This window comes from Atheta coriaria, unplaced genomic scaffold (genome assembly GCF_025399875.1).
Source record: "Atheta coriaria isolate IRGN ID8LTWV9N9 unplaced genomic scaffold, Caltech_Dcor_3.1 hic_scaffold_8_pilon, whole genome shotgun sequence".
Classification (NCBI taxonomy): Eukaryota; Metazoa; Arthropoda; class Insecta; order Coleoptera; family Staphylinidae; genus Dalotia; species Dalotia coriaria.
Genome location: NW_027045450.1, coordinates 1,061,199 through 1,077,122, shown reverse-complemented (window position 1 = coordinate 1,077,122; position 15,924 = coordinate 1,061,199). Strand labels below are relative to the sequence as shown.

The following is a 15,924-nucleotide window of genomic DNA, read 5'->3' as shown; positions in this document are numbered from 1 at the left end:
ATGAAAGTTACATTCATAGTCCCACAACACACGCAAAATTACGCCCCGCCATTTTGTTTTTTGTAAACGCCTCGAATTTCATTTTTAGCTACTCAAATAATACACACAGCACTAATATTAAATTAAATGATGAAGCATTTCAGTAACAATCATGGTCTTTCATCATTAGCGTCCGCATTCATATTGTAGTTATGTAAAGAACCATGGCGGATGGCATCTAATTGAGGTTTAGCAAGTATTTCAAAGCTCGCGAATCAAAACACGTAGTAGTTGTGTTTGCAGTTCCAGCGAAGAAACAACGCGTGCCACTACATCATCAATCAAACGTCAGTGATTAATAATATTCACCAACAAAAAAACAACAACTGCCAAAGTGCTATTCATCAGAACCAGTTGTTATATAACTTTGAAGTGGTAGGTAATTGTATCTCGCTAGGTTTTCTTTGATTGACACCTCTACTTTGTCTCAGTTTACTTCTGAGTTTTGAAGCATCAACTAGATACGGATGTTATTTTAAATCTTGTTTCGAATTTTATTGAATTGTATTGTAAATTCTGATTTTTTTTCTGAAGGACCAAACCTTTTGCGCTGTAACATCGATTTAAGGTAAGCGGTACCAATTTTTTTTTTTTTTTGTTAAACTTATTAAACAACATTTTTACGCTTTAACCCTCACACGTTATTGTTATTAAACAATACAATATTAATAAAACGTTTAACAATGATAAGTTGTAAGGGTTAAAACGTTTTCTTTGATTGTTATCAATATTCCCTCTCTGTAAAATTATTGATAATCCCATTATTAATTTATTGCAGTTTGTTTACTCCTAAACATGAGTAACTTTACTAGAAACATGACTTTCATTTTATTTTGTCCTTAATGACAGTTTCTCGTTTTTTTTTCAATCAATTACATCAGCAGAGCGCGGTAAAAATAATGCGAAAACATAATTTGATTGCAATTATGCCGGCAGCGTTATTTCATCTCTCGCTGAATAAAAAATAAAGTGTTTGGTGTTAATTCATGGTCGATTTTCATTAGAAATAATAGACCAGTGGCCTTAGATTAATCCACTAGATAACTGGATAAATCTCTATAGTTAATTCGTTTTTGCGATTCAAATCCTCGAATCTTTTAAGCGATAATTATTACGTAATTTAGCAATCATACACGCAAACTCATATTTATTCACAAAATAGTTTTTTAGAAAACATAATTGCAAATTGTTTTTATATTTGTTTAGAGATAGATTTTCAACATCCGTGTACTTGTATAGGACTTGTATAGGTTTACATATTCTATGCATATCAATTACGTCTTAAATTGTTTTCTTTTTATTTTATGTTTATTTAATTTTTTTATAGAAATGTCAAATGCGTTACACGCAACGACATAATGCTACTTCCTAGTAAATAATATACAATTGTGTACTCAAATTATATAGTATCTAGTTGAGTACGTTTTGAGCTTTGTTTAATAATAGTGAATTAATAGATTATTACAAGTTAGTGCGTATTTGAAGATACAATATGTCACATGACCGCCATTTTGAATGACATGCATTAAATACGAAGACATTGGGTTATCCCAACTGGATTATTTAATATATTACTTTTAAATTATGTTTGGATAATTGTACAATGCTCAAAATTAAATGTTTGCATCATTCGATATCTTTTTTCGCACGCGATAATTTATAATGTGTGCATTGCTTTTATGGAATGCAAATTAGCGTATTTCCATTATTTCTGCCTTCGTGTTCATTTCCTGCCACCACTGCTCTGCAATTTATTCAATATATACTGCTGGTTGTTGTTTCAGTTGGTAGTTTGGCGGTTCGAGATTTTAAGTTGTGTCGTAGGACAAATCTAAACAAATACGTGGCGCACTTGAATGATCACAAAATGGCTGCTACGACTACAGTAAAAGAGTATGTATACACTCACAGTTATTGTAATAGATTAAATTAATTTATAATAATTTTATCTAGGAGTAAACATTTGGAGTTTATTCTTCACGGCGTTAAACAAACTGGTTAGTATTAAAAATTATTAATCTAGAATTTTTATTATTTCTTTTTCATTATTAGTTGATACGAAAGGTCTTGAACCTGAAACAACACTCAATGAATATCTTCGAGACCATATGCACCTCACCGGCACAAAATACATGTGTCGTGAGGGTGGATGTGGTGTCTGTATTGTTTCTGTTACCGCAAAGAATCCACGAACAGGTGTTAAGGAAACATTTGCGGTTAATTCTGTAAGGAGTTCATAAAAATTTAAAATATGATTAGGTTTAATAATAATTAATATTTAAAGTGTTTGGTGTCGATTTTGTCTTGTGGTGGTTGGGACATCACTACAACTGAAGGCCTAGGCAATCGTAGTGATGGGTACCACCCAATTCAGCAGAAAATTGTTCAGTTCAATGGTACCCAATGCGGTTTTTGTACCCCCGGTATGGTTATGAATATGCATGCGCTGCAGGAGTCTGGAAAAATGACTATGGCTGAGATTGAGAACTCTTTTGCTGGTAACCTTTGTCGTTGCACAGGATACAGACCTATTTTAGCCGCTTTTAAATCAATGGCAACTGATGCCGACCCTAAGATCCTTGGAATCATTCCTGACATTGAGGAATTGAAACTTTGCAAGAAGGAAAACTGTAGAAAAACATGTCCTACGCCTTGTCAAGAAGTGGAAACACCTTTAGTGTATGAGCTCAAACAACCTTGCTCAAAGAAACGAACTGATGCACAATTAGGTGGTGTTCCTGTCCCGGCCAACAAAAACTGGTACAAGGTTGCAACCGTTAAAGAACTTTGCGACGTCTTGAAAACTCGTGGTGATGAAGATTATAAGCTAGTAGCTGGCAATACTGGCAGAGGCGTGTATTGGGACATGGACAAAGCGAAATATTACATCGACGTCAGTGGAGTCCCTGAATTGCGCTCCATCTCTCACAACACTAATAAACTTGTTCTGGGAGGAAATGTGACCCTTACCGAGATGATGGATACATTTATCCAAGTTGGTAAAAGCGATGAGAATTTCAAACATCTATTGAAAGCACATGATCACATGGATCTTGTCGCAACTGTACCAGTTCGTAACGTAAGCTTTTGGAACTCTTGACGCCACAACATCATTTTATTATCATTACTACTATTTCTAGATTGGTACAATTGCTGGTAATCTGTATATGAAGTATAAGCATAACGAATTTCCATCTGACGTATTTCTCCTTTTGGAAACTATCAAAGCTAAACTTGTTCTAGGTATGCAACTTATTAATCAAGTCCGAGAACATTACCTATATAATATTTATTAAAATTACAGATAGCAATGAAAGAAAACAAACCCTAACACCTCGTGAATATCTTGGTCAAAACATGTTCAAAAAGATCATTCTACGTATCGAAATACCAGCTCTCGATTCAAGCTACAAGTTTGAATCATATAAAATCATGCCCAAATCTCAAAATGCGCATGCCCACATCAATGCTGCTTTTCTCTACAAACTTAATCCCCAAAATGTTGTCCAAGAAGCAAATATTTGCTTCGGAGGAATCAACCCTACCTTTATACATGCAACAAATGCGGAGAGGTTTATTACTGGCAAGCAGCTATTTAACAATGGAAATATGCAGACACTTTTTGACAAACTCAACGCCGAATTGGTCCCGGACTTTGAACTTCCCGATCCTAAACCTGACTTCCGAAAAGCTTTGGCGATTGCACTCACATATAAAGCTATATTATCTATTGCTCCTGACGCAATGGTCGCAAAAATAAACAAAAGCGGTGCACAGAAGTTGGTACGAGCTGCAGTTTCCATGGGGACGCAGGATTACAAAACAAATAAATCAATGTATCCAATTGGTCAGCCAGTAGATAAATATGAAGCTGCTGATCAAGCCTCCGGGGAAGCAAAATACATTATGGATTTGCCTGATTTACCCAATCAGTTATTTGCTGCTTTTGTTATGGCAAAAGCCGCAGCCGGATCGGTTGTCAAGTCTATTGATGCTTCAAAAGCTTTGGAAATGGAAGATGTTGAAGGGTTTTACCAAGCATCTGATGTTGAGGCAATGGGAGGAAAAAATACGTTTATTACACCTTTTTCTTACATGACCGAAGAAGAAGTACTATTTGTTCCGATCAATGGCAAAGTTCAATACTACTTTCAACCTGTTGGCGTCATTGCAGCTAAATCCCAAAGAGTTGCTGAATTAGCTGCGGACATGGTTCAAATTGAATACGCTGTTTCTACTGTTGGTCCACTACTCACCATCAGAGATATTCTGAGTCACAATGAAACCTCAAGGATCACACATGATCATACAGTTGTTCCCAAACACCAAGGTAAGATCTATTTATTTCTACCTAACAATCATTGATTTTACCTGTTTGGAATTAGATTTAAACACACCTAGGAAGCTAAAGGGTAAATTTGACATCAACTGGCAGTTTCATTACCACATGGAAACCCAGGTCGTTAGTGTCGAACCAGACGAAGACGGTAAATACAACATTCATCCATCTACTCAATGGATGGACGCTGTACAAGTGGGTATCACTGGTGCCCTCAAAATCCCGGCGCATAAACTTAACATTACTGTAAGACGCTGCGGAGGTGGATACGGCGGTAAAATCTCCAGAAATAACTGGGTCAGCGTTGCAGCTACTCTTGTTGCAATGAAACTCAGGAAACCTGTTAAGTTTTGGCTTCCATTCCATATCAACATGAATGTTATGGGTGGTCGCAATCCTGTTTCCATTGATTATGATGTGGGTTTTGATGAAAAGGGCAAGATCGGTTTTCTAAACCACATGTTTTACCATGACACCGGTCTGCACAGGAATGAGTTACCAAGGGAGGCAACAATGGATTTACTTTTGAACACTTACAACTCTGACGCAATGCAAGTAGATTACAATTTCGTCCGTACCGATATGCATGCTGCAGCATGGACCAGGGCACCGGGAAGTGTTGAAGGATTAGCCATTATGGAAACAGTCATGGAGCAAATCAGTTATAATCTTGGTATAGATCCTGTAGATGTGAGGTTAGCTAATTTGAATGTGGCTAAATATCCTGTCCTGGGGACAATATTTGATAACTTCTTAAAGTGGTCCGATTTTCGTGCAAGAAGGGCAGCAATTGAAACTTTTAACACTGTATGTTTAAAAATTATCTATTCACATGATCAGATTTATAATTTGTCGCATTTAGGAAAACCGTTGGAGGAAACGTGGAATTGCTTTGGTACCAATGGTTTACAATCTTAATTTCTATGGTAATTTCCAATGTCAGGTTTCTATTTATCAAGCAGATGGCACTGTCTCTATATCACATGGAGGAATTGAAGTTGGGCAAGGAATAAATACCAAGGTATGTCACCATTTGAAATTATGATCAACATTTTTTATAACTGTTAAAATTGTACTTCTTTAGGCTGTTCAAGTTGTTGCTCATACATTGGGCATCGATATGAATTTAATTTCGGTGAATCCTGGAAATAATTTTACTGCAGCCAATTGTATGTGCACTGGATTAAGTCAAACAAGCGAGGCAATTTGTTTCGTACGTATTTTAGTCTTTATTATGTTCAGTTTCTTTCTATAATACTTATCTTTGGAGAATAGGCTTTCCAAAAAGCATCTGAGGTTTTGAAGAAACGCATTGATGAAGCTACTACAGCTGCAAAACTTCCAGCAGACACCCCGTGGCCACAAAAAATAAGGAATTGTTATTACTCAGGCGTTGAGCTTGTTAGTAATCAAGTGTGCGTATTCAAGTCCTATTAAATTTTTTTTCTATTATTTATGTAATTATCTACTTTAGGTGGGTTAGCAATCCGAAGGAATCCAGAGGATATCCAATTTATGCTGTAGCAGCTACTGAAATAGAGATCGACATTCTGAGTGGAAACCATATTATCCAACGTGCCGATATTATGGAGGATGTAGGCGATAGTATGAGTCCCATGGTTGATTTAGGACAATGCGAGGGTGCTTACATTATGGGCTTGGGGTATTGGACCAGTGAGGAAATGATCTTTGACCACGAAGGTCAGAAGATGACTAATCGCACTTGGACGTACAAACCGCCTGGTTGCAAGGATATTCCAGTTGATTTTAGAGTCAAGTTCCCGGATGGTATGCCAAATCCGTTGAGTCCTTTCAAAACAAAGGGTATTTTTATTGTTTTAGGATATGAATAGTATTTTAATTTTCTGCGTTAAATTACAGCTACTGGTGAACCTCCGCTTTGCTTGGCTTTCTCTATTGCATTAGCAATTCGGCATGCAATTAAAACTGCCAGGACCCAATCGGATCCCAAGGCAGATCCATGGGTGGATATAGGTAAGGTTCATTAGCCATATTTGTTAAGTAAATATTAATTTTTTCTTTGTTAGATGGGCCTTGTTCGGTGGAATGGAATTTTATGAATAGTCTCAACAATTATAAACAATATAAACTTTAGTTTAACATTGTTTACTGGAAATAGGAAATAACAGCATATTAACATTAATAGTATTAAATGCTTAATAAATAATACACAATTTAAATAAATACAAACTAAGATGCATGTATAAAATAAAACAAAATATAGAAATCATCAGGTATATTTATTGTTGAAATTTAAACAAAAAGGTAGGGAAGATCGAAACAAGTGGCGTGATGTGGCGTCACTGCGCATTCTGCGCACGCAACAGTTCTGCAGCTACAGCAAATGCGCATCAGTACAATTCTTGATGCGCGCTGGGGTGCACGCAGTCACTACTCGGTCACTACCTCACGCTATCGGTTTAGAGTGCACATGCACAGATAACGCAGGTATACGTCGAGCTGGTTCTTCTCGTCGGGTCGATCGTGAAAATATAATTCGATAATTTGTATTGTATTTAATTGGAATGCAACGTAATTTGCGCATATTGTGTTTCGTTTATGTTTTACTTGGTGCGAAGTTTGTAAAACGAATATTCAGTGTCACTTGATAGTGAGAAGTGATGTGCCGTCGGCGATACGTTAACTTCCTCCGCTGCCTGTGTGCGACCGCGTGGCTCATTACCTTCTTTTGGTTTTCATCCGATAAATTAGATTATATTATAATGGAATAAATAAGTATGAAGATTTAATGGATTTCGACGACCCATATTTTGTTTCCGCCGAATTTTAAAGAAGGTAAGATTTCAAGAATTAATCACTAGTATTTAGAGCACCGTATAAGGATGCTTTTTTTCATCTCTTCGATTTTCAATTTAAATAGTTTATTTTATAGAGAATTGTCTGTAGATTAAGAATCCGCGATTCGTTTCTTTTAATCTTTAATCCGTCTTGTTCTATCGAATTAAATATCACTAAAATAATTTGTGTAAAATCGGGCAATCTTTCAGTATAGGAAATCTGAATTACATAATTCGGATTTTAAATTTTTATTAATTTTTTAAATCCAAATTCCGGGGCTACTATTTGCATTATTTATAGATGGCACTAGCATTAACAAAATTTGTAAAATAGACATGTATTGTTTGTTTCTACGTTTTGAACACAACTTACACTTTCTTATCGCATTCGCCGCAAGAATGCAACGCATGAGATCGCCTTATGCCGCATGTTGGCGCATTTTAGTTTACTTTGATCGCAGGTAACGTGCCAAATCGATTCGCGCATAAGGTCACGTGCCATCGACGCACTAGCTATGCGCATCTCTTGCTTTCTTATCATAAACTGTCGCGTCGTTGCTTGCACAGTTTGTAGCCAGTTTCGTGCCGGTATCTGGATGATCCAATATTTTACGCAACTCGTATTGTTTGCCCGGACATCTACTTTCCAAATTCGCATTATATTCGATCATCAATCGACTATTTAATTTCGGCTATAGTAATGTTATTTACTGTTCGCGTGTTTATTGTCAATAAAGGCCGGTTAAGTGTACCGCCTTCATTTTGAATTGATATTCATCATTAGGATGACCCATCGTGCTGGTGTAAGTAAGTTTTAACAAAACAGCACAGATTGTTTGTTTTTCTCCACTGTGTGATTTTAATATTACTAAGTCGTATGAAATATTCTTGTTTTAACTTATGTTTTCTTTTTTTATTTGCAGTATTTGCCGTGACTTGGAGTCCATGAGTTGTGCATTGGTAAGTTTATAATTCAATTTAGTTTAAAAGAGGGCAGCGGTAGAAGTGACTCGTATTCAGGGGACCGTACGGGGGTAGCGGTAGAAGTGACTCGTGTTCAGGACATCGTATAAGGGTAGCGGTAGAAGTGACTCGGTTCGGGGCACCGTATAAGCGTAGCGGTAGAAGTGACTCGTGTGCGCGTAATTTTATTTCGCTTTTTTTTCAATATTGCGGGTGGACAGGACCTTACACACACTTGACTGCAATGTTTACAGATGCAGAATTTAATTCTCTATAAAGCAATATTTGTTTGTTGAAGGAGATATTCCTGAAACGTGAATAATTGCAAAAATTGTCCGGTTTTTGCGTCCTTGCGTACTTTTATTTCGTTTTTTTCATTATTGCGGGTGGACAGGACCTTACACAAACTTGAGCGCGATGTTTGCAGAGGCCGAATTTAATTCTATATAAGGCTATATTTATTTGTTGCAGGAGATACGGTTGCACAGTTAGTAATTGCAAAAAAGGCTATTTTTTAGTGTTCTTGTTCAATCGCGTTAATTTGTTGATAATTTTAACAATTATTACTGCTGATTGGGAGCGTTTAGCGTGGCGTCTAGAGATGCGGAATTAAATTTTCCGTCGGGTGGTTTTTGTTTGTTAGAGGAATTCGACCTGCAACTTGCGAAAATTTGCATAAAAGTCTGATTTTTTCACCCTTTACCGTAAAATGTTTGAATTTTTTGGGGTTTTTACGCGATCCTTGCAGCTTAGTAACTTCAGCGTGGCATTTAGAGAAGCGGGATTAAATTCTCAGTCGGGCGGTATTTATTTGTTGCAGGAATTCGATCTGAAATTTGCGAAAAATTGCATTAAAAGATGATTTTTTCACCCTTTATCGTGAAATGTTTGCCTTTTTTCGAGTTTCCACGCGATCTTCGCAGCTTAGTAACTTCTGCGTGGCATCGAGGGAAGCGGAATTAAATTCTCCGTCGGGTGGTATTTGTTTATTGCAGGAATTCCACCTGCAATTGGCAAAAATTTGCATTAATAGGTGATTTTTTCACCCTTTATCGTGAAATGTTTGTATTTTTTCGGGTTTACACGCAATTTTGGCAGCTCAGTAACTTCTGCATGGCATCTAGAGAAGCGGAATTAAATTCTCCGCCGGGTGGTATTTGTATGTTGCAGGAATTCTACCTGCAACCTGCGAAATTTTGCATAAAACTAAGATATTTTCATTGTGTTTCCGAGGAATGTTTGTATTTTTTTGGGTTTACACGCGATCTAGGCGGCCATTGATATCGTCGAGATGGTGGGTCGGATTGTAATTTGTATTTCTATTTCTCTTTCTTTTTTATTCTGGAGTATGGTATACGTATAGATTAAGACGCTGCGGTCAGATCCTATTTATCTCTTTTAGTTTACGAGATATGTGCTATTGAAAAAAATGGACAAAAATTGAAAAATGTCACTTTTTAGTACTTTTAGTCGCGTTTTTTTTTACTTTTTACTATTGGAAATATAATTATTTTATATTTTTATCTGATAGAGAATTTTAAAGTCTTTCATAATCAGCAATTTGTTGGTTGCTATTGCTTTTAGTTTAAGAGATATTAATTATCAAAAATCGTCAATAAAAATTATCAAGCACCCCCCCGTGGCAATTTTTTTCTTAAAAATTAAAATTTCATCTCTCAGATTTCCGTTTTAACTAACCTATCTTATAGAGAATAGTCCGTAGATTAAGACGCTGCGATCAGATCCTATTTATCTCTTTTAGTTTACGAGATATTCGCTATTGAAAAAAATGGGCAAGAATTGAAAAATGTCACTTTTTAGTACATTTGGTCGCGTTTTTTTACTTTTTACTATTGGAAATATAATTATTTTATATTTTTATCTGATAGAGAATTTTCCAGTCTATCATAATCAGCAATTTCTTGGTTGCTATCATTTTTAGTTTAAGAGATATTAATAATCGAAAATCGTCGATAAAAATTATCAAGCAATTTTCAACTCTCAGATTTCCGTTTTAACTATCCTATCTTATAGATAATAAATATTATTTTGGACTTGTGCGAACCATTTTTGACTTCTGCACAACTATTTGCCTCAATGTGTTACCTAGTACAAATACTAATTTATGGTAAACTTTGGGTTCCGCCGGAACTCATTGTCCGAAATTGTGTAAAACTAATGTTTTGTTTTTCTGTATTTCAGTATAAAATAGACTTGTATTCCTTTTAAATCGTATCAGCGTTTGTGTATACCACTTTCTTATCGCATTCGCCGTGCAATATGCTACGCGTAAGATTCTTGTCGCGCTGTCGCATGCAGCACATTTTAGTTTAGTTCTTATCACAGGTACAGTGTCTATTGCAATTCGTGCACATGATCGCGTGCCATCGATGCGCCGCCGGCTTTGCACATCTATTGCTTTTACCTGTTGGGTTTATGCAGCAGACACAGAATCTTATTGTGAACTGTCGCATTCTTGCGTACGCAGTTTCGGGTTGCAGCTAGTTTCGTGCCGATCTCTGGCGTCTCCAGACGTATATCGCGCAGCGCGTTTCGTTTTATCAGACTTCAGTTTCAAAGTTTGCATTATATTCGGTCATCAATCGACTTAGTCATAATATGCATCTGCAGTTTTTTATTAATAAGTTATTGTGCGTTTAATGTGCATAAATGTTTTTTTTTGTTTGCTTTTGATGTTTATATCAATCCATGTGTGAATATAATATTATCATATTGTATGAAATGTTTTTGTTTTAACTTATGTTTTCTTTTAATTACAGTACATGCCGAACCCTTGCAATCCGATGAGCGCTGCATTGGTAGCTAAGTTTATCATTAAGTTATATTATTCGGTTAAATGTTTTAAGGCCTTTCACCTAGGTGTTGCAATAGCTCGCGAATTAGGGGGCCGTATATATTTCACTTAATGGTAATATGGAAAGTTTAACGGATTCTGATAGCGCAAGAGGGGTTTCGTTAATTTTTTGTTGATTTTGTTGAGTCTCATTCGGTGTACCGTAGCAGGGTGGTGATAAAAGTGACTCGTGTTCATGGCACCGCTCAAAGGTAGCAGTAGTGATTCGTATTCATAAAATATAAAATATAAATTGTGCTATTCGGAATTGAAAAAAAAACTGGGAAAAAAGGGCAACAAGAGGCGGTACCTCTTGTATTTTTTGTTATGATTTTTTTCCATTTTTATTTTTCCGATTTTAAAACTTGTTGATGTTGTGATCATCAATTATTTAATTAACTAAGGAATACAATTAACTTATGCAAAGACAATTAGAAGACAATAAATTATTTATTTGTATTGTATTGGTTTTTACTCAACTTTTCCGATGATTTTCGGGTAAAATCTTTGAATTTATGTTAAAACTAGTTAACCGGGCAAACGTTGTTTTGCCATATAAATTATTTCAAGTTTCTAGAAAAATTTTAGTGTAGACAAAAAGTAACTTACTTATTATAAAAAATAGGGGTTGGTGATAAGAAACCAAAAATTTAGGGTTGTATGTATATTTTAAGCCACATTAAAAAAATAAAAACAAAAAATTTCGACCAAAATTTAAAAAAAATTAAGGGTGAACAACCCTTATCACTTAGAGATATGAAGTTACCGATTCTCAGACCAGCTGAATACGCATATAAAAATTTTCTTTGAGCGGGATGAAAAATGATTATATTACGAAAATGGCTATAAAGAAATAGGGGTTGGTGATAAGAAGCTAAAAATTTAGGGTTGCATGTATTTTTTAATTCCACATTATAAAAAAAAATAAAAACAAAAGAATTTGTCCAAAAATTTAAAAAAAAGTTAAGGGTGAACAACCCTTATCACTTAGGGGTATGAAAAATAGATGTTAGCCGATTCTCAGACCTACTGAATACGCATATAAAATTTGGTAAAAATCGGTAAAGCCGTTTCGGAGGAGTATGGAAACAAACACTGTGACACGCAAATTTTATATATATAGATTGTTTTGGTATAAATTTCTCTCGACATAATGTGAATATTGATAATTTCTTAAGTTTTCAAAATTTTCTTTTTGTAATAACACCCTGTATATTAGTTTTCCTACTACAAACACTACTTAGTAAATCGCTTTTATTTGTGAATTTTGAGTGTTCTTCGTTTTAAACTTGGGATTTTCCTTCTGGAACACCCTATATATTCGCTTTTTTTGTGTCCGTGAAAACTTTCCTTCAGCTGCGGTTTTAGGTGTGTTTCTTTGCACTTTAAGTTTTTTTTGTAACACCCTGTTTATTAGTTTCCCTGAGCATCAGGTGAAAACGAGTAATATTTGTAGTGTTTGGATGTTTTCATCTTTAATGATTGAATTTTCTATTTGTGACACCTGGTATAATCATTTTCCTTCACATCCCTGAAAATTTTGCTTTGACTGTTATTAGAATTTAACTTCTTGCACTTTGAATTTTCTTTTTGTAACGCCCTGTATATTAGGTTCCATTTTCAATCACGAAGAAAATTGACTTTGCTAATTGCTTAATCGCGCTAGAACTTCACTAAGTAGAACGCGCTTGCTTGCTTGCGCGGCTAAACAGGTCGTCCTGTTTCAATATGGCGGTATGAATTCTGTTGACTTGTAAAATCTAAACTTGTATTATTTTAGATTGTATTTATTAATAAAGAAATGTTAAGAAATATTATTTCTTATGCTTTGAATGTACCCCTTCTATCATTTCAGGTACAGGTCTCTAAGAGAGTTCCCTCTCTTAGGGGATGATCCCCACTATAAACATTGTTAAGGTATCCTGTATGATTTATGTACTCCATCTTTTATTTCAGCAGCAGGTCAGAATATTTTTAAGTGTCCCCTCTCTTGTGGCGACTTAAAAATTAGAAATATTTTTAAAAGTCCTTAAAAGGATGTCCTTATAAAGAGTTCCCTCTCTCTGGGGATGATCCCCACCATAAAAATTGTTGATATGCCTGAGTATTTCGGGGATGAAGCGCAGAGACATCGTAGCTGTAGGATGGGCCGGGAGCAATGGACGCATCGAAGCAGCCTGTAGACTGTCTTATAACGACACGTGCCAAAAAATTTAAAAATCTGATCCTCTCCTGTTCTCTTTCTTCCATCTCCTCTCTTCTCTACTCTGTTCTCTTTCTTTCTGTCTTCTACTCTTCTCTGCTATTCCTTCTCTTCTACATCTCCTATTTCTCTTCTTACAACTTTCTTACTTCTCATATTGCCTTCACTTACAATTTCTCTTATATATCATTTGAGTTACATATGCAACCCAAATTACACCTGTTATTTTTAGATTTGAGAAAAACGCCTCCTACACCTGAGATTCGATCCGTGCCTACTAGCATGCCAGCAGGTGCACGTACCCACTCGACCACCGAGTGTTTTTATCATTTATATTTGATTCTTTTATTTATGTTTCTAATTTATTCAACTTTTTAAAAACAACAACACAAGTCCCAGATATGTTGCACTCGCTCCACGCGTATAATATCTATATTGAATGTGTGAAACGCTCATATACTGAAAACGGCAAGGAGGATACCAAATATGAATGAGATATTAATTGATATTAATTTTATTTTTTTATTGACAACATTTACAAATACAAACATTTTTATATAGAAAAATATCGACAACTATAAATAAACATGGCATGTAGTTCAAGTAGGAGATATGTAGGTACATATCTATCAATAAAGTTGAAAATACTTACTTAACGTATAATTAAAGCAATATTTTATTAATTAAATATCTGCCTTTATTTACATAAGTAATCTATCTTATAGTAGGTATTTAAAATGTGCATAAAAATATTTTGTAATTCAATTTTTATGCCTAACATAAACACTTTTTCTTATTCAAGCTACTAGTTTCACTTTATCAGTACTTAAATGGCTATCCTTGAGATCTTTTAACATTTATGCTTAACCACCAACAAAATATTAATGAGTCGGATTATGAACCTACTTAAAAACAAATACTCAACATCCCTATTTTATACCCTACCTAGTTCGCAGTGTTCTAGAACCAAAAAGTAACATTAAGTTAATTTCTGTTATTGTTAACTTTTTGTTAGTTCTAATATGACTATCATGATCATGATCTAAATGAATAAAAAAAAACAATATTAGCACTCAATATTCTATTATGGTAAATTCCGCGGAAAACTTGCCTTAAAATATGCGCACATATAACTCTTCTGCGATGAATATTCGGAATGTATTGGTAAATCAATGTCAATTAGTTTGATACAATTTGCAATTTTAATACAAAATTGATTTTTATATGTGAATAGGGCCTTAATCTATAATTGTGTTACTGCATTCAGAATTTAATTAACTTTCGGAATCCAAAAACAAAATTTAAAAATTAAAGCACAAATCAAAAAAGTCAATAATGGATTTGATTTTCAAATAGCTGAAGAAATACGAGAACATACCTTGATGCAAAATAATTTTTGCGTTTTGGTATATCCAATAAGTTGTATGGACCTTAATTATGCCCATTGTAGAACCGATGAAATACGCGTATAATACAAAAAGAATACGACGGTCGACGGAACATCACTCACGATTTACCTCTGAGTATGCACCATCCGCGTGGTACGAACCCCGCACATCAATCGGGCACAATTAAAAAAGCATTTAACAAGTCAAGAATAATGAAGCAAAAGTGCAGGCAGACCACCTGACCACAAAAATGAGACTAACGTGGTACACAAGTCAACCGCGTGGCGATCGCACAAAAATTGCACAAGATAAGAAAACATGTTTGTTTGTAAACACTGATCCTTTCAATGTGGTAGTGTAGAACATAAATAAAATTGTAGTCGTACTATGCTTGGAACTATTTATTTCGATTAAATTTTAAACCGAAAACCTGATAGATAATTTAATTCTATATCGATTATTTTGGTAACTTTTTTTGATAATATTAAATGTTTAGACCCTATTTGCAATTTTAGAAAAAAATGCACATGTTATATATGGAAATTATAAAGAATTTTAATACCTACAATTTAGTGCATAAATGGTTGCCCAACAACATCGCGTTCGCCCACTAAAACAAAAACAAAAACACAAAATTAGCCAAACAAAAAAAAAAAAACAGAAAAAGGGCATTTTTGTAGGTTTCCCGAGGGTTACACCCACAAGTTATATATGAAAATTGTATAGAATTTTAGTACCTATAATTTGATGAAAGAACGGTTGCCCTACGACATGGCGTTCGCCCGCTAAACACCAAAAACCACAAAATTAGCCCACGAAAAAACAGAAAAAGGGCATTTTTGTAGGTTCCCCGAAGGCTAAACGCACAAGTTATATATGAAAATTCTAAAGAAGTTTAATACCTACAATTTGATAATTAACTCTCGCAAGTTTTAAAATTCGACGATATATAAAAAAAGTGCAAATGAAAGACGAATAATATACGTACATGCACCACCACAGCGTAGCACTGACTGCGTAAGAAAAAAGATTGACAGGATGAACTGTTTCCGATACTTACGCCCTCTAGTATCAGTAACAGCAACCAATTAATAATAGCGAGAAGGGAGCGCACTAGCGCCATCTATTTTCGGCGGTTCAAAGTATTGTCTATTACAGGAAACTACGCTATGGCTACAAACATGTACACAAGCAATAGTTCAACTGTATTTGACAAACTGATTTTCTCACATAAAATATACAGGATATTCACGTTGTGACAAAACGGGGCCTTCCTAGAAAACAAAAACACAATAACCAAAACCAAAGGTACAAAAATA

General features: G+C 35.0%; 1 protein-coding gene across 3 annotated transcripts; it reads left to right on the top strand.

Annotated features, from left to right (window-relative positions):
* The first annotated feature begins 282 nt into the window (after positions 1-282).
* Positions 283-6,629, top strand: LOC135797702 (uncharacterized). Of its 3 annotated transcripts, XM_065310184.1 has the most exons (15): positions 283-414; positions 574-607; positions 1,824-1,932; positions 1,993-2,036; positions 2,092-2,264; positions 2,324-3,118; positions 3,180-3,282; positions 3,344-4,369; positions 4,425-5,185; positions 5,241-5,399; positions 5,463-5,591; positions 5,654-5,793; positions 5,853-6,202; positions 6,260-6,373; positions 6,427-6,629. In XM_065310184.1, exons 3-15 carry the CDS (start codon positions 1,907-1,909, stop codon positions 6,492-6,494), a joined length of 3,888 nt encoding a protein of 1,295 aa, XP_065166256.1. In that variant the 5' UTR covers positions 283-414; positions 574-607; positions 1,824-1,906; the 3' UTR covers positions 6,495-6,629. The 3 variants fall into 3 exon arrangements, with proteins under 3 accessions (XP_065166256.1, XP_065166257.1, XP_065166255.1); XM_065310185.1 differs by lacking the exon at positions 574-607; XM_065310183.1 differs by lacking the exon at positions 283-414 and having other exon boundaries at positions 433-607.
* The last annotated feature ends 9,295 nt before the right edge of the window (positions 6,630-15,924 follow it).